A 19,679-nucleotide genomic window follows, 5' to 3' on the forward strand; every position below is an offset into this window, starting at 1 on the left:
ACAGTGCTTGGTCTGTGTAGATCTGCCTTATTGGGTTGCAAAGCCAGAATACTTTTTCCTAGCCTTAAAAACAACCATTAAAATGACTACCTTAATTCTTATCCTGATGAAAAACACTTGAAAATTTTCTCTTCTAAAATTAGAGTCTGGGTTATCTCAAAACATCTTGTCACTTGGGCCTCAGTCCAGATGTCACCGCCTGGAGAACAAGCTAGCTGGAGGTGGCCCTCTGCTATACTATCCCACTGTTCCCTGGTTTAGTTCCTGTGAAGGCACTTCTCACAGTTGGAATTATCCTGCCCATTATTTACTTCTCTTTATCTGCCTTTACCATGTGAATGGAAGCTCTTGGAAAGTGGGGACTTTGACTAACTTGCAGAGTGCCTGGGATCTAAGTAAGAGCTTGATAAATCCTAATGAAATGACTCCAGAATCCCCATGAGAATTCCTAGGTCATTAGTTTAGTTCTTGGCTTGTGTATTGAATATGTGTCATTTGTCTTAAAGGATAGTGAACAGATTAAGGTTTTCCATATAAGAAAGGCGAGGCCCTATAGCTCAGGGATTAGAGCACTGGTTTTGTAAACCAGGAGTTGCGAGTAAAAGACAGGATAAGAAAGGAATTGCTTTTTCTTCGGACATTTCAATGGCCGATTATGTTGCATTTAATTTCTGCACCATAAAGCAGCATTTGTGGTGCATTTGGTTTGGTTTTTTGTGTGTATGTGTGTGTGCTGCAATTAGAATGGTGAGGATAAGAAATATGAATTTTATATTCTTCTTGCCAAGAATCTGCTGCAATTCAGGAGACCTCGGTTCGATTCCTGGCTCGGGAAGATCTGCTGGAGAAGGGATAGGCATCCCACTCCAGTATTCTTGGGCTTCCCTTGTGGCTCAGCCAGTAAGGAATCCACCTGCAATGTGGGAGACCTGGGTTCAATCCCAGGGTTGGGAAGATCCCCGGGAGAAGGGAAAGGCTACTCACTCCAGTATTCTGGCCTAGAGAATTCCATGGACTGTATAGCCCATGGGGTCACAAAGAATTAGACATGATTGAGAAGGCAATGGCACCCCACTCCAGTACTCTTGCCTGGAAAATCCCATGGATGGAGGAGCCTGGTAGGCTGTAGTCCATGGGGTCGCTAAGAGTCGGACAGGACTGAGCGACTTCCCTTTCACTTTTCACTTTCATGCATTGGAGAAGGAAATGGCAACCCACTCCAGTGTTCCTGCCTGGAGAATCCCAGGGACCGGGGAACCTGGTGGACTTCCGTCTATGGGGTCGCACAGAGTCGGACACGACTGAAGCGACTTAGCAGTAGCAGCAGTAGAGCAACTTTCACTTTCACTTCATAGAGACTTGGGGCTTCTCTGGTGGCTTGGATGGTAAAGACTGTGCCTGCAATGCAGGAGACCTGGGTTTGATCCCTGGCTCAGGAAGCTCCCCTGGAGAAGGGAATGGCTACTCACACCAGTATTCTTGCCTGGAAAATCCCATGGAAAGAGGAGACTGGTGGGCTACAGTCCGTGGAGTCATAAAGAATCAGACATGGCTGAGCAATAACACTTTCACTTTCTTTTCATAGAGACTTGAGGAAATAATACCCCCGTGAGTCTGGTCTTTGAAAAACACTCTTCTCTTAAGTTATCCTCGGAATTCTCTTAAAACTGCAATGGCCTCTCTTGGCCTGGGGCTGAAGATCACCCTCCTGCTCGAAGCCTGAAGGCCTTGTTTCTATGGCTGCCTCTTTAGTCTCCTCAGGACCACTGTGCTTGAGATCACAGTGAGTCCAGCATTCCAAAGTGCTGACCTTCTTTCTAGTGTCTCAAACTCATCAAGCACTTTGTTTTCGCTTCCTAAACCTATGTACACTTCTCTGTCTTTGATTCACTCTTCCCAAAGTTTTTCCTGACTAATTCCAAGTTCTGTAGGTTTCAGATTAAGTGTTACCTCTTCAAAAAGGTCTTCTCTGAGACCCACCTTTCCTCTGAGTTAAGGCAGTCAGTCCTCTTGTCGCTCTCTCATAAGACCCTATGCTCTTCCTTCTTGGAACTGATTGCAATTACTAGTTTTATTTTGTTGTTGCTGTTGTAGTTGTGTGTGTGTATGCACTTAATACCTGTCTACCTTACTAAATTGTACACTGCAGAAGCACAATGTTTCGCTTATTGTTAAACCCTCAACACTCAGCTCAGTGCACGGAGCATAGTAGATTCTGATGTAGTAAATATTCACTGAATGAATAAAGGAATGAATACATTTGATCTTTGAGTTCCTAGCACTGAATCCGACATATATAATAGACTTAAAAAATAGTGTATAACTAAAATCAAGTTAATGAAGAAGTGTTTATCATACACAAAGAAACAATTATTGGTTTATCAAAAATAGAAACCCTGCTCTCATACAAACCACATGTTCTCTGTTAATTTGTTTGCCTTCATTTCAATTAAATAAATCTGTTCATTGAAGTACATGCAAGAAAAACTACCGAACTTCTTTGTGTAATTACAGCGGTTCCAAATGAAAAGTGGATAACCAGGGAATTCTTCCCCATGTTTTACATACTTGATGTGGACGTCTTAAAAGATTTAAAAGATTGATCGACTCTCTTTTCAATAGGATATTTGAATAGACACAACCATTAGAGAATTTTCTTCTAGGAACTTACTTTAGCTCTTAAACTGTATACACTGAACAAGCAAACTCAAGTGGATCATTATCTATAGAAGTACAGAATTCCATCTCCCTTTGGGAAACCATTCAAACCCAGAAGTGTGTTTTACACATTCTGACAGAAGCACCTATAATAGCCAAGTGTAACCTTCTTTCTTGCTATGTTAGTACCCAAAAGTATATGAAAAGAGTGCACGTTAAGGCTTTTTCTGTTTATTAGAAAACATCTCTTGGCTTCAAAACTCTTTTGACTATCAACCTACTAACGTGAGAAAAGTAAATAAGCAACGAATTCCATAGAGTCTTACTCCTGTGTGAGAGGTGGCTTAATAAAGATAATTGGATATTAGATGACTAAGTGTGTGACGCTAATATACAGACACATCTTTCAGATAGGCCATTATAATGTTCCCTGTGTAATTTTCATGACTACCATTTGCACCAGTATGAATAGAAAGGGTCTGGATCTTTCTGGGTGAGTAATAGGCATGTCAATTATCTGTACTCTGTTTCCAGGATTAGAGGAAGGCTCACAGTGACTCTTTTGAGGCTGAAGTCCCCCCTTAATGACTGAAATGAAGGGAGAGGAGAGTCCTCTTGGCCTTGTGTCAGGGCATGATGTTGGGGGTGGGGTGGGGTGAGGAGCATGGGTAGAGTCTTCCTTCTGTAAAAGATTGGATATATGGTTAGATATGTGTGGCTGGCCAGTCATTCTAAGACTTCAGTCATCAATGAGTTAATGTCTCAGCAAGGCAAGTCTCTGAATGACAATGACTTTTCTCTTTTTAAAAATATTTATTTATTTGACTGCATGGGATCTTAATTGCAGCACATGGAATCTTTGTTGTGACACAAAGGGCTCCGGAGCTCATGGGCTTGGTTTCTCCGTAGCATATGGGATCTTAGTTCCCCAACCAGGGGTCGAACCTGCATCCCCTGCATTGGAAGGTGGATTCTTAACCACTGGACCACAAGGGAGATCCTAAAGAATTATTTTTTTCTTGAGCTGAATGTATCCTCCGGACACTGCTTGAAAGAAAGCCTCATTGATTTTAATGAGCGTGGACTTCCTTATGCTGAAAGAATCTTTTTGGCATTTTTCCCAATTTATTGGAAGTCCATTTACTGGGCACCAAGGTTGACTGGCTTCTCTTAGTAGATCCTGTATGTTTCTGAGGAAATCAGCAATAGCAGCAAAGCTTAATATGGATTGAAACTGAGAAAAGCAGAGTCCTGAAAACCTTCTTCCTACTGTTAACCTCTCCTGCTTCTTCAGGAAGGTCTACTTGCAATGCGCCTTCTGAGAACTTTACGTTTCTAGGATGTTCCCAAATTGTCCCATGCATTTAATCCTCCACCTCTCCATGAAGACAGCACTGGCTTTCAGTCTCATAGCAACTCTCCTCAAGGTAATGGACCACTTGAAATCCAGTTCTTTCAAATGAGTCATAGAACATAGTTTTTATCTTTGTTTTCTCAGAGTAACTCTAAGAAGATGATGTATTGGCCATATTCTTAAAATTTCCCCTATTGGTTTTTATTCTATTCCACTTTTCCTTTCTCTGCCTAAACACTGTCCTTTCTAAGAGGAATGACGTTTTTGCTAGTTATCATTATGTGTTCTTAGCTTATTTGCCTTGACATATAGCCTGTGATCGGTAAAGTACACTCACATATAAAGCATGGACTTTGATCCAAAGCCACGTGGGTTACATGTTCTCAGGTGCACAGAGGGGTGGCTGAGCCCTGAGAGAGATATGCTCTCCTTCTAGTGAGTTTGTTCAGCACATCCTTGCAGACATCAGATCATTGCTTTTGTTCAGAATCATTTTCAGAAGAAAAGCCTTCAAACCAAGGAGGTCTTTGAAAAGTCAGAAACAAATGAGTCCTGGGTAATTTTTCAAAACACTCAGACCTTTGGTCAACTCTAATTGACCAGTGACCAGTCACTTAATACTGGGCTTTGTTATAACGATAGGAACCTTGATCTCAGTGTTCATAAGATTCTTGTTGTTGTTGTTTGGTTTGCTAAGCTGTGTCTGATTCTTTGAGATTCCATGGACTTTAGCCCACTAGGCTCCTCTGTCCATGGGATTTCCCAGGCAAGAATTCTGCAATGGGTTGCCATTTCCTTCTCTGGGGGATCTTCCTGATCCAGGGATTAAACCCAAGTCTCCTGCTTGACAGGCAGATTCTCTACCACTGAGCCACCTGGGAAGTCCTTGTAAGATTCTACATTTCAGTTATTTGGTTTCTTCACTCCTTGAGTGGATGTCACCAGCAGTATCATATTTTGGAGGCTCCCTCTCCAGGAATACAGCCCCTGGAGCCTCAAATTTCTCCATCCCTTATGCCACATACTCATCAACCTCTTTCCTAACGATACCAGCTAGAAGTGTCTGGTTTCGCTAAAGCAAGATGTCACAGAGATGCACTCTTTATATCCCTTTGGTCAGTTATTAGTAGTCGCCGTGTCTCAGAAGAGCACATCTTTGCATCCTAAGTATTTGTGTGTCAGTGGTTGTGTCCCGAGTGGCTTGGAGCACAGAGGATGCATCTGTGCATCTATTCTGTGTCATGGGGTAGAGGCTAAATATTGTCACGGTTCTCCCTAAAATGTCTGCTGTTCAACACAGTGAAAATCTGTTTCTTACTCAGGTTGCCATCAATGCAGGCATCTTCCTTGGCGGGTGACCTTCCAACTCAAGGCCCCAGGGCCTTTCTGACCTCAGGCTCTGCCCTCTACTAGGTCTGTGGACTGCTCTGTATTCAGGCAGTAGGTGGGACAGGGACTGGAGAGGCATGTCTGTTTCTTTTCTCTCCACTTTATCACAGAAGTGGTCCCAGTTGCTTCCCCACACTTTTCACCAGCCAAAACCCAGTCCCATGTCCACTTTAACTTCCAGGGAACATTGGGAAATGTTTGTATGTCTAGGAGGAAGCCCAGGAGGGAAAGGAAATGTGTTGTGATCAATTCAGCAATCTTTCACTTCTGGTCACCAAATATCTACTCCCCCATACCCAAAATTCACACTGTTCCTCTCCAAGAGAGAGAATTCAGAGCTGCCTCCAGCCACGTGCTTGGTTCCAAGTCAGTCCTGCACACTGATTTCTCAGGAATGTGTGGTCCCCTCTGTCCAGCACAGATATGGCTTATCCTGGTTTGGTAACCTTGATCCACAAATATATTCATTATCGCACGGAGCAGTAGGGGCGAAAGAACAGCAATTAAAAGTCAATTGAGAAACAAAGAAGTAGGAATATCCTGTGTCATTTGTCAGACAATAGTCGATACCAAGACTGCAAAAAACCAAGAGCTTTATTTCACATCTTAAGAACTGCAATTCAGGAGATACGGATTCAGATAAAGGGGAGAGCGTTCTGGGGAAGAGAGTCAGGAATTTCTAAAGGCAGAAGTCACAAGAAAAGAAGTATTTATTTTTAAGGGATAGGCTGTCATGAGTTGCTTCAGAATGAGAATCTGATAAACATTTTGAGTTTCTGGCAAAGGTTCTGGATATCTTCCTTAGGATAGTGAGTAGTCAAATGTCAGGTTCCATCCAGGCTGAGATGTGCTCAAGTTCCACTTCCTTAGTGGCCTCCTGGCTCCATTGGTCTCTTAGCAATACTGGCTCCATTTTGATTTTCTTGTCACATACTCTTTCATACCAGTCATAACATCGTACTGGATAGAATGTGTATGCATACTAAGTCACTTCAGTCGTGTCTGACTCTTTGTAACGCTATGGGCTATAGTGTACCAGGCTCCTCTGTCCGTGGGATTCTCCAGGCAGCAATACTGGAGTGGATTGCCATGCCCTCCTCCAGGGAATCTTCTTGACCCTTTGATCAAGCCCATGTCTCTTAGGTCCTCCTGCACTGGCAGATGGTTCTTTACCACCAGTGCCACCTGGGAAGCCCACTAGACAGAATGTGGAGGTTTCTACTCTGAGGAGCCTGCAAGGAGTTTCTTTAATTAGTTCCTAAATTTGCTATCTGGGGAGAAGGAACTTTCCATTCTTCGAGAACCCTGACTTCACCTTCTGGGAGGTTCTTTCTTTCCATCCTCCACACTGGCTACAGCTGAATGAGCGCGGGACTGCTTCTCCTTCCAGTGTGCTCTGCCCTGTTCATAGCACATCCTGTTGGCACGTGTTCCGAGTCTTCCTGAGTCCTTTCTCCATCTCCTGTCTGAATGAAGAGCACTTCAAGGACCTCTACAGGGCAGAGCTAGAGGTTAGAGGGATCCTGAGCCCCTGCACGGGAAGTTCGTTTACCAAGGAAGATGCTTACATTGGACAATGACCTGAGACGGGAATGCACTTCTATTGTGTTGAGCAGCCTAAATTTTAGGGTTAGAGACTTGAACGATCAAAGGCTTTTGTTTATTAGTTCAGACTTGTGATTTCTTTGGTAGTACAGTTGTCTTAAAAAAAAAGAAGAAGAAGAAGAGTAGGCTTCTGTTCCATTTGCCCTTGTCAGTTTCATCTGCTTGTAACCACACCCGAAGTCTTTCCTCAACACATTTCTCAAGTCTGATGTTCTCATTTGCTTCTTTGTCCTTTGGCCTCTCATGATTTACTGGTGACAGCCTTGAGGCTATTTGAAACCACAGGCTTGGATAAAGAGGTAAGACCCACTTGATGTCACCCTTTACCACCTGAGGTGCTTTAAACACTCTAAAATCTAACCCTTGTAAATCAAAAAGTCTTACAGGGCCTTCCAAATACAGAATGCTTTTTGACTTCGCCTCTTTAATATTTCATAGCCAGGAACATTTGGTTTTTCCAAATTTGTAAGACTGTTTATCATTGGGATTTCCCCATTTCCTTCAGTTTCTGCTTCAGAACCACTTCATTCTTGCCTGAGTTCACTTCTTTTTTGTATGGACAGCCATATACCATTACTTGGACTCCCTCTATCCACTTCTCCAGGTGAGTGGTCTGCCTTCCAAGTTCTTTCAGACCATGGTTTTACCTGATAATTTGCTGACAGGGCTCTCTAGCTTGCTCTATCTGTTTCTTATTACTCAGTATCAAGGGGATGCTATGCTATGCTATGCTAAGTCACTTCAGTCGTGTCTGACTCTGTGCGACCCCATAGACGGCAGGCCACCAGGCTCCCCCGTCCCTGGGATTCTCCAGGCAAGAACACTGGAGTGGGCTGCCATTTCCTTCTCTAATGCATGAAAGTGAAAAGTGAAAGTGAAGTCGCTCAGTTGTGTCTGACTCTTAGCAACCCCATGGATTGCAGCCTAACAGGCTCCACTGTCCATGGGATTTTCCAAGCAAGAGTACTGGAGTGGGGTGCCATTGCCTTCTCAGATCAAGGGGGTAAATATTTCTATATCTATACCTCACTTCCAGGGCCAATTTCATTATTGATCCTCAGAAACCAACCACTATATCAAACAATAATATATTAATGACTTACTATTTCTTATTCAACCTACAGTCCACTGTGAGTATATACTCATTCAGGCACACAGAATTTAAGTAACTGGTTCAAGGTGACATAATTGGTAAATAATGGTCTCAAGATTTGGACCTGGCAGTCAGATTCCACAGTCTTAGCCACTTTCCTCTCAAGTAATCAGCTTTAAGATATGGCCATTCAAATGTTGTATCTCTCAAGATACCTTACAATTTGCCATCTTCAGTATTGTGTTCCATACATCAAAGCGTTGTATATGCAAACCTCTTGATCATACAAATATTTATGGAGTCATAGCATGTCAGAGCATGTGCTGAGAGATTTTGTAGCATCAAAGATACAGAAACTCTTTATTTTGTTATTGGAGTATAATTGCTTTACAATGTTGTGTTAGCATCTGCTGTACAATGAAGTGAACATATATCCCCTCCCTGTTGGAGCTCCCTCCTACCCCACCACCCCCACCCATCTAGGTCATCACAGAGCACCAGGCTGAGCTCTCTTTGCTTTACAGCAGGTTCCCACTAGCCATCTTACACGTGGTAATGTATACATGTCAACCCTAATCTCCCAGTTCGTCCCACCCTCTTTCCCCTACTATGCCCACATGTTCCTTCTCTACGTCTGCATCTCTATTCCTGTGCTAGAGGTAGGTTCATCTGTGCCGTCTTTCTAGATTCTACATATATAAGTTCAGTTCAGTCGCTCAGTTGTGTCCGACTCTTTGCGACCCCATGAATTGCAGCACGCCAGGCCTCCCTGTCCATCACCATCTCCTGGAGTTCACCCAAACTCATGTCCATTGAGTTGGTGATGCCATCCAACCATCTCATCCTCTGTCATCCCCTTCTCCTCCTGCCTCCAATCCCTCCCAGCATCAGAGTCTTTTCCAGTGAGTCAGCTCTTCGCATGAGGTGGCCAAAGTATGGGAGTTTCAGCTGTAGCATCATTCATTCCAAAGAACACCCAGGACTGATCTCCTTTAGATGGACTGGTTGGATCTCCTTGAAGTCCAAGGGACTCTCAAGAGTCTTCTCCAACACCACAGTTCAAAAGCATCAATTCTTCAGCGCTCAGCTTTCTTCATAGTCCAACTCTCATATCCATACATGACTACTGGAAAAACCGTAGCCTTGACTAGGGGACCTTTTGATATTCAGCAGCATCTTAATTTGTAGCCTTTTTCTAACCATGTTGTAATTTTTCAGGATAGCTAAATTGAATGTCTTATGTTGATCTCCTGGGTTTTCTGTCTCCATCTATCAATGTTCATTTATACAGAGAGGCTACAGGGTGGGCTTCCCTAGTGGCTCAGTGGTAACGAATCTGCCTGCCAATGCAAAAGACAAGGGTTCAATCCCTGGGTCGAGAATAACCCTTGGAGAAGGAAATTCCAATCCATTCCAGTGTTCTTGCCTGAGAAATCCCATGGATACAGGAGCCTGATGGGCTACAGTCCAAGGAGTCGCACAAGAGTCAGACATGACTTAGCAACTAAACAACAATAACAACAAAGTCCAAGGGATAGCTTTACATTTTAAGATTACTTTTGAAGATATGCAAGTGCAGGTTTGAGCTGTGTATCCTCATTAGAGCTCTTTATTTCACCTGTGGAGGAATGAGTACTTAAGGGCTTCCATAAAACGGGCATTCATTTCTGTAGAGGAGAACCTCCCATGAACAAATGCGCTTTCCAAACCTGTTTCTTTCCCCATAACTTAAGTGCACATAGACTGCATTGGGAGAGGATAAGGAGAAGAATGAGGTTTTCCATCAAGGCAATTCTGAGGTGCTCTGAACAGCAGACTGTGTGACGAGGAGAGTTCGTCACTGCAGGCTGATGTGTCAAAGTGGGAGTCATGGGCTGGTCTGCTTGGTAAACTACTCGTGATCTATGCCTGAAGCTGGGCTCCTTTAAAAAAATATATCTTGTTCTTTAAAAGCCCACATGTCTCTCAGGCTTAGGCATACCTCAGGGATTTCGACTAATCCTGTCTTATTGTAGTCAGGTTACCTCCAGATTCTTAGCAATCACCCCATCGCTGCACCATTGACTCATCTGTTCCTCTGATATTGAGTTAACTGTGCTAGTCTAATTGGCTCCTCAAAGTTAGTGCAGGGTGTGTCGTGAGGGTTTGAAAATGAATCACCGACCCCGATGTGTCATGACCTCCGTGGATAGTAAATGATACCTTTGTGTCAGGCAGGTGACGAGCGTCTGTTAACCTTCCAAATCCATGTGGATTTGTACCTGATCTTAGGGTGAGAAATCAGCTGTTCACTAGCTCACTCAGCAAACCTTTTCACCTGGTGGCAATGCCGATGGGAGACCCTCACATACCATGTAATCAGTCATTTCCATGCAGCTGACATTCTAGTGATTCACTGAAAATATCATCAGGGCTCTCAGAGTACATGCTTTTTATTTATTACACAAATAAAGGATTGGCTAAAGCTTTTAAACCAAATGAAGTTTTTCCACTGAAAGACAGTGGGTTCATTCTTATGGAGACATCAACGTCAAGTTTTTCCAGACTCTTAGAGCACGGCTTAGAAAACTGCAGCTTCACTGCAATGAATGTTCCCCCAGGAGCCTCAGAGTTGACACTCACACCAGCCCACATGAAGCACTTCTGTTTGCTTGGAAGGTTAGACCCAGGGTCCTTCTATCAAATTGTCTCAGTGATTTATATTTAGTGTATGCTCCCTCCATGTCCTCTAAAAGAAAATGTGCATGTACATGCAAACACGTGCAAATACACACACACAGATACACATTAAGAACTGAAGTGAGAGTCGTGGGTGTGCGCCATGGCTGAGGGCTTGGTCCTAAAGTGTGCTGAAGTGCCAGCATTGTGCTGTGGCCAGGTAATAACTGCTGCTTAGAAATGCCAGGATAGCATCCGATGAGAAGAGGCTGAAAAGAATACACTCTCACTGGCAGAGTGAAGAACAAACTCCTCATGAGAAAATGTAGGAGACTGTTGTAAGGGGATGAGAAGGAAAGAGGATTGTTAAGACTCCACTATCTCCGTTTCTGAACTGAACTTTTGCTCACAGCAGGCAAACACAGGCTCCCTCCCACACTGAGAAGCCGTCCCCTGCCGGTGTGCAGTCTGTTAAGTAAACAAAGACTTTATACTGAGAAAGGAACATTTCTCTATTTTGGCTATGAGTTGTTATTTTTAAAGTTTAGCCTCCAAACATGTCTCCCTCTCCTTGTTTATTTTTTCACTAGAAAGAAAAAAAAAAAAAAATCAGCTACAGGACAGGAAAGCTCACTTGTAGATTAAGGCCACTTTAGGTTTAAGGCTCACTTGGGCTTGAGGCCCACTCACCTTTTGGGGTAACACCAGCTCATTCCTCCCATGGAGCAATATATCTTTTCAAGATTCCCCTCTGCTAATGTCGAGCTCTCACGCACCCAGATTTCCACAAAGCAGAAGGCACTTTGGGAATTGTTTCCTGGATACTTCAGGTAAAAAGGCCAGGCTCTACCCTGATATCTATGACTCTACCTATTTATCATTGTCTGTAGCTAAGACTTAAATACGGCCCCTATGGTGTGCTACATGCCATTTAAGTACTTTACATAAAAACTCATTTACCTTTAACTGAGAACTTTATGACAATTGCTTCAATATTGGTGTGGGTTAAATTCGGAGAGACTGTTATTCGATGTAATACACCTCTTCTGGGGAATATACCCTGTATTGCACTCATCTTTTTCCTTGTCTGTCTTGACTCTGTTTTGAATCTCTTTATTTAAAATTTATATTGAAGTAAAGTTGATATACAATATTGCATTAGTTTCTGGTGTACAGCAAGTGATCCAGTTATATATATACACATATATATTCATTTTCAGATTATTTTCCGTTATAGTTTATTGCAGGATATTGAATGTTTTTATACTATACTGTGCTATACAGTAAGATCTGGGTTTTTATTGTATATATAGTAGTATGTATCTGCTAATCCCAAACTTCTAATTTATCTCACCCCCTCCATCCCAATCTCTATATTAACAAGGTCCATGGTTTTCCTCCCTGTACCCTAATGTTAACACAAAGCCTCATATATAATGGGCCCTCAATAAGTCATTTTGAATGTGTCTAGACATAAACATAAGTATAGACATTGCATGAAATGTTTGTAACAGCACAGTACTTGAAATCAAACTAAAAGTCAAACAACAAAAAACTGATTAAAGAAATAAAACCATTTTGTTTGGTGAAAAAACTGTGCCGCTGTTAAAAACAATTGATGAAGAACTCTAAAGTATATCCATTAAAAACAAAATAAAGTGCTGGACAAGGTGTTAACTGTTCATGTTTTAAATTTTTATATATGTTACAAACATAGGTTTGCATATGCATAAAGTATCTTAGCTTCTTCCTATGCCCCAAGCTCATCATGCCCCCAATTCAGTTAATGAATAACTAGATGAATGCATTCCTTTCAGATGTATCATCTCTGCATTTAGTTTCTGTACCAATCCTATTGAAAAATATACTAATACTTTCTTTTGAAGATATTGCATGTTTTGAACCTTTGAAAGTGAAAAATGAAAGTGAAGTCGGTCAGTCATGTCTGACTCTTTGCGTCCCCACGGACTGTAGCCCGCCAGGCTCCTCCATCCATAGGATTTTCCAGGCAAGAGTATTGGAGTGGGTTGCCGTCTCCTTCTCCAGAGGATCTTCCTGACCCAGGGATCGAACCCAGGTCTCCCACATTGTAGGCAGACACTTTACTGTCTGGGCTGCCAGGGAACTTCCCTTTGGGTTTGCTTATTTAATAGTTACAACTACAAATGTTAGATCCGTGACACCAAAGCTTTGTTGTACAGGGAAGATGCTTAAACTTCTTATAGTGATGTAAGATGTCTTTCATCTTCTTTCCTAGACCACTGCCCTGTCTCCTCCTCCCGCCAGATTTTTTCACACTGTTCCTCCTTTCCACGTTTGGGAGCTCTTGCACTGATGCTTTCATACCTCAACCCAGTGAGATCCTACGTTTTCTTAAAGTGTCCACTCAATGTCCACTCATTAAAGATAAATGACATCTTCACCTGTCATCCTAGGCAACATTAATGGTTTCCACACAGCTACAGCTCATGGTTTTCATAGTTGGTCCTGTATCTCCAAATCACTTTAATACATTTATTAATACAAATTGTATTATCTCAAGGTCATGAGCATATTGATATTAGAAGCCCTATTTTTATTCTTATTATTATCACAACAACTAGAATATCATAGGCGATTGATAAATATTTATTAGAAAAAATGTTTTTACCTGAATTAAAATCATGTTTAATTATCCATAGGTTGAGGAACTTCATATTTAACATAACAGATTTGGGGACTGAATCAGACATCTTTTCTAAGAATTTGAAATGGAAGTCTTTTTATGGATGGAAAATCTTTTTCCATCTTGCCTTCTAGAATTCAAGTGAATGTTCATGCTCCATGAAGAGAATGGGCTGTGGTTTTTTGTTACAGATTTGGAATCAGTAGATTTTTATGAATGTGAACCTTATCATGTCTTCTGGAATTTTTTTGTGCTTTAATATTTTTGTCTGTGTGTGTTTTCATAGGAACCAGGGAAAATGTGTGGAAGGCATGGTGGAGATCTTTGACATGTTGCTGGCTACTTCGTCTCGGTTCCGTATGATGAATCTCCAGGGAGAAGAGTTTGTGTGCCTCAAATCCATCATCTTGCTTAATTCTGGTGAGTGAATCACATGGGAAAATTTAATGCCAAGTTACTGGAAGAAACATTTATTTGTATTTTTCAACCAGATACAAGCTACCTATTACAAAGGCATAATCACAAATTGAAAACAGCAACTGATGTACATTTAAATTAGCTATCTTTTTGGCACTAGGGATAAAAAATCTGCCTGCCAATGCAGGAGGTGCAAGAGATGCAATTTTGATTCCTCTGTCAGGAAGATCTCCTGGAGGGGGAAATGGCAATCCACTCCAGGATTGTCTGGAAAATCCCAAGGACAGAGGAGCCTAGTGGGCTAGAGTCCATGGGGTCGCAAAGAGGCTGGCACAGGTGAGCATGGACACATCTTCTTTGTAGATGACTTATGGAGGCAAAACCATGCTGATCAAATAAGATGAATGAAAGCAAAAATTCAACATTGAATCAGGTGGCCTTGTTGAAATAGTAGCATCCTTCCACAGATATGAGTTTATTTATTTATATTTTATTAAAGTGACACATGTATATGGACATAAGTCTGTTGTTAGTTGTATGTGTCAGAAAGTAAGTAGAGTGGTTGACCCTGTTAGGATACTGTGACCAGTTCCAAGCTTCAGATCATAAGGAAAGAGACTTATTTGAGACAGACTGTGTTTCTGGTCAAAACTGATTAGCTGAAAAATACCATTGACTCAGAGATAGAAAAACCTAATTCTAAAACCAAGGAACATGGAATTTGGTATGTTGGTCCAGCTAAAAGAGTGGTTTTCATTTGATCCATGGTATCCAGTTCAACTGTCCTTTCCTATTTATTCATTTGAGAAATCTTAGCTGAGAGTGGCATCCTTTTTTTCTTTTTTTTTTTTTCGCTAGTGAGGTTGGCTGTTGCATAATGAGTCACTCCAGGTCATCCAGATGGAAACTATGGCTCAGCCTGAATTAGCACCCTGACTCGTCCCAGCCTCTTCAGCAGTCAAATCTAAGCACTTGATCTCCAGCCTATAACACCTGATGCTTGACAATGGGGTGTCAGCTGCACAGTTTAGATGCCCTTAACCTTGACCTTAGCCCCCTAGCCCCAGACCTGCCTCCTGCTGGAGACCTCATTCTCACACAGAAATCACAGCTACCTTGAAGCCCTGGACCTGATTTTAGATTTAGCTTCTTACACCCTTCGATATGGTCTCAAATTTCCCAGTAGCTGAACTAGAGTCTTTGTTGATCCCCATTTGGGGAGAATTGGCACTTGCTTGTCTTTTGAGGTGTTTTGCTGATGAATGTCAATCCCTTCCCACCTCCCCTGACAATTTTCCACTTCTCCCCACCAGTGCTTGTAACCTGTATTGCTTAATGGTTCTGATAGTAATCATTCTCCCTTATCAACTGATAAATGGAAATCTGTACCGTTACACTAGGCAAGGACTGAATTGCAGGATGAAGTTGTGTGAAAAATAATGGCGTCTCTACTAAGGAAGTGATTACCACGGCATTCAAGTTTCAGTTTCCACTCACATGCATTGTGCTTTTCATTTGAGTCATTTGTCCTGTTGGTTGAAGGGTCCAGAGCCCACAATGGCTCTTTATTGGAGGAGAGTTCTGGGAGCAGTGCCACTCGGCTGCACCGTGCCAGGTCCCGAACCTGCTCCTTCTTCGCTGGAGGGCTGGCACGCGCCAACGGCTCTCGTGTGGACGATCTGTTAATTTCAGGGAAGGCAGGCCTATAAAGTGCTGGGACTTTTTTCCCTACTTTTACCAGGAAATAATACCCTGGACAGGAAGTGAAATTAACCAGAGTCATATAATCAATGGAAGTAGATGCTCTGACCTTGATGATCAAAAATATTTCCTTCAGATGTGTATCTTATTTTCCTGCATTACTGGTCTGTGCCTGTGAGAGGGTGTATTTTTTTTTCATATTATATAATAGAAAAGGGGGAACTTTTGCCATCAAAATATTGGATTTATAGGCCTGAGTCTTTTAAATCCCAGAGGGAAAAACTTTCAGCTCTCACAAGAAAGTCTTTTATGAAAAGACTGGCACTGGCATCTCAAAAACAGTACTTCTTGCCACAGAATTTGGACCTTCACCTGCTGCCTCCTGACACCAGTTAAACTTGCCGCCTCCATCCTTGTTCCTTCAGCTCTTTCTCAGGATATTCTGTGAGCTGCCTTGCACCGGGAGGGCTGGAATGCTATTTTGGAGAAACAAGGCACCATCTCAGTGACAGTTTATGGTTGTCTTTTTTGTGAGACGCCAGTAGCTCATCTTTTCTCTCAAGAGCAGTACTGCTGGCTCATGGGCTGTAGCAAAACAGAAGCTGTCTCTCAACCTGGGAAAAGTGAAATCACTCTTTCCACCCCCAGAGTGATTTCTGTTTTGGAAAAGTGGATCTGCCTGCTGAGCACAGCTCCCGACGTCTCACATTGTTCCTGAAAAAAAACAGAATCGAAAAGGACTTGACTGCAAAACACAGGGGTGTGGCGCTCCGGGCCTTTTTCAGAGCAGTGATCAGTGATACGAGGGTCACCAAGATCAACACCTTTTTCCAGCTACCGGAGGTGTGGGCTTTTCTTAAAACCCAACCACGCCATAGCTCGGATCAGGGGCCATTCTTCACCTGTTGTGAGACAAACTACGAAGTGACGCTAATTCCTGGACTCTCTGACAGAAGGCAAGCTAGAAATGATTCAGGACAACTGCGCTAGAAGATGCTTTCTTGATACTTGGGAAACAAAACCTCAGTGTGTAGAGAAACCTGGCGTTTCGTGTTGAGCCCCTGTCACTAAAGTCTGAGAAGGGTGTGTTTACATTGGCCTTGACTTTGGCACAGAGGCACAGGGGGAGTTGAATGGTTGTTATGAGGACCTGCTAGGAATGTGTTTCTGGAAGCCTTGACAAGGTCTCCCAGGTGCCAACGTTTCCATGAGAAGGCCTCCTCACAGCTATTTGGGAGTGGGAGATTTTCATCATTTCTGCGACAGAAGAATTTATTCCTTTGCTTGCAAAAGTCTCCAGTCATCCACAGGACAAGCAGTTTTTCCACTCTCCACCAAAGGACAGAGGCCTTTCTGGTTAATCTGAAGATGTCTTCGCCCAATCAGTATTAGCGTCAAGGGATTCTGAGAGCCAGCTGGACAGGGTTCAAGGTGGGACAAAGGCAAATAGGGCAGATGAACTCAGGGTAAAAGGCTGTTGAGGGAGCAGCAGTGGAAGAGAAGGATGGAGCTGGAGCTACATCGGGGAGGAGGCTCTGGGCCCATTTACAGTATTCTTGCTATCCTGTGGGACTTTAGTTCTTTTTTGTAATTCCAGTATTTCAAATTCTTCAAGCCCAGTTCAGATCTTACTTCATTCAGGAAATCTTGCTATGACCCCGTCCGTAATGAGTTTTTCTTCCCTAGACTGTTTTAGTTCTTAGAGCTAATACCTCACATCTAGCATTTAGTCAGTTGGTTGGCTGATTTCATTCATTGATTCAGTCATTTCATTCATTCATTCAAGAGCTCATCAGTGATGGAATTCCCACTGTGAACTTTACACCAAGTATACGAAGATGTATAGGGCTTCTCTGGTAGCTCAGTTGGTAAAGGATCTGCCTGCAGTGCAGTAGATGGGGTTTGATTCCCTGGGTTGGGAAGATCCCCTAGAGGAGGGAATGGCAACCCACTCCAATGTTCTTGCCTGGAGAATCCCATGGACAGAGGAGCCTGGTGGGCCACAGTCTCTGGGATCACAAGAGTTGGACAGGACTTAGCAACTACACCACCACCAAATGAAAATGGATGACATGGTTTTTTGCTTTTGGTTTTCCAGTTGTTTTTTTTTAACCCAGGTGGAGTCTTCACGCATGTGTACTAATTTCTCTATAAATCATTAATGCCTTTTTGTATTCCTCAGAGCCTGTAAACTGCCAATAAGTATTATACTGTCAAGTCACTTAATAGATGCTTGTTTGCTGGGTGTGACCAGAGGGACCTAAAAAGTTCCCATTTTTCCTGTGCTGTGCCCACCATGATGAAACATGTCATCCTTTTCAGTTTATTAAAGATCTAGATAATGGGAAAAATAATGTCTGTCTCCTCAGGTTTTTGTGAGATCTAGGGGAAACTGTGTATAAAGTGTGTAATGCAGGGACTTCCCTGGTGGTCTGGTAGTTGAGAGCCCACCTTCCAATGCAGGGGACACAGGTTCGATCCCTGGTGGGGGAACTAGGATTCTACATGCTGCAGAGCAGCTAAGTCCATGCCACAACTAGAGAAGCCCGTGTGCAGCAGCGAAGACCCAGCATAGCCTAAATAAATAAAAAGTGTGTAATGCACTTCCTGGAACATAGTAGGTCCTCAGTCAGTGAGAATTGTCATCATCACTTATGAGAATCTCCGACTTAAAAGGAGTCAGCTCATGCCTGTTTTCAACATAATTAAGTTCTTTGGGGCTTCCCAGGTGGCACCAGTGGTAAAGAACCCACCTGCCAATGCAGGAGACATAAGAAACAAGAATGCGATCGCTGGGTTGGGAAGATCCCCTGGAGGAGGGCTTGGCCAACCACTCCAGTATTGTTGCCTAGACAATCCCATGGATAGAGGCACCTGGTGGGCTACAGTACATAGCATTGCAAAGAGACACGACTGAAGTGACTTAGCATGCAGAAGTGCTTTTAGTTTAAAAGCCTCCCTCTCACTAGGCTTAAAAAAATATGCAAGGACAGGAGGGTAATAACAATAGAGTTTGCAGCTGTTCTGAGGCTTTGTTACTTGTGCTATTTAATTTTATTTAGAGAAAATTTAGAGCAAGATTTATCTGATAGATAATAATGGATTGTTATTTAATTTTGGCTAACCTTAATGAAAACTGGTGGTGTCCCTATTCCGTGTCGGTTGACTGCTTCTTTGCATCCTCTCTCCCCACATATGTGATCCTCACAAAGCCTTCAGAACCCACTCCCATTCAGAACACCACCTTTTTAGGGAATTTTTCAAGACTTGGAAAAATTCAAGAGTCAAAGCTCAATATGTATAAATCTACAGTCCCTGATAAATGTTGGATTTGGCTTGCAAATTCAATTTAATAATTATTTCTATCCATTTTCTTAACTTTCTTCTGACCACCATTCTTTATATGTCTCAATAATTCTGAAGAACCTCACCTACTTTTCTCCCTGGTAATTTTATCCAGCTGGCTCCCTGGAGAGCCTGTCAGACCCCTGACTCCAGCTCCTCTGCCTTCTCTGTGTTACAGTGGATCTCTTTTCCTCTCCTGATGCACGAACTAACTCTAGTTACTCCAATTCTGTGTCTGCTGGATCCCCGTGGTATCTTTGGCAGGCCTGTTGGTTACTCCTGGACAATCTCCTGTTATAGAAACATACCCTTCATTACCTGTTCATCCAAAATTGATCTTCAGACATTTCTCTTTCAATTGATGGAATATTAGAGAGCAGAAAAGAGCCAAAACCATAGGGACTTAAAACCCAAAGCAAAAAATAAAAGGAAAGTGAAAAGCCGAAAAGGAAGAATTATGACAACATCTCTAAAGTGTGTATCTTGGTGTTCGTCTAAAGAAAAAAGGGTGTGGAATATCACACAAGTGCGTATATGTTAAGCATAAGCATAAAAATGGTGCCAGCTCCTGTGCGTCACTCAGCTCTTTGTTAATGTGGCACACCTTGTCGTCTTGATGACTTGATGAAACATCTGGTGCTGAAGGTGATGACATCTGCTTTGTGTATGTTCACCAGAGGCTGCGCTCTGCTCAAAGAAGCGTTTATAATCATGATTAATTACAACAGGCTCCCATCTCACAGAATATTTCGTCTTTCCAGACCCGAATACTTTGCACTCCTTCTGTTACTTAT

General features: G+C 42.6%; 1 protein-coding gene across 5 annotated transcripts in view; it reads left to right on the forward strand.

The window, feature by feature from the left end:
* ESR1 (estrogen receptor 1) overlaps nucleotides 1-19,679 on the forward strand; it is a 409,016-nt gene that overhangs the window by 355,633 nt on the left and 33,704 nt on the right. For all 5 annotated transcript variants that reach the window (XM_086318369.1, XM_086318371.1, XM_086318372.1 and 2 more), the window contains one exon: nucleotides 13,709-13,842. In XM_086318369.1, coding sequence (XP_086174495.1) covers nucleotides 13,709-13,842 — 134 coding nt within the window. The remainder of the gene's footprint in view (nucleotides 1-13,708; nucleotides 13,843-19,679) is intronic.

The sequence above is a fragment of the Bos grunniens genome, chromosome 9 (genome assembly GCF_055505025.1).
Source record: "Bos grunniens cultivar Pamir isolate PY7600 chromosome 9, Bosgru_T2T1.0, whole genome shotgun sequence".
NCBI lineage: Eukaryota > Metazoa > Chordata > Mammalia > Artiodactyla > Bovidae > Bos > Bos grunniens.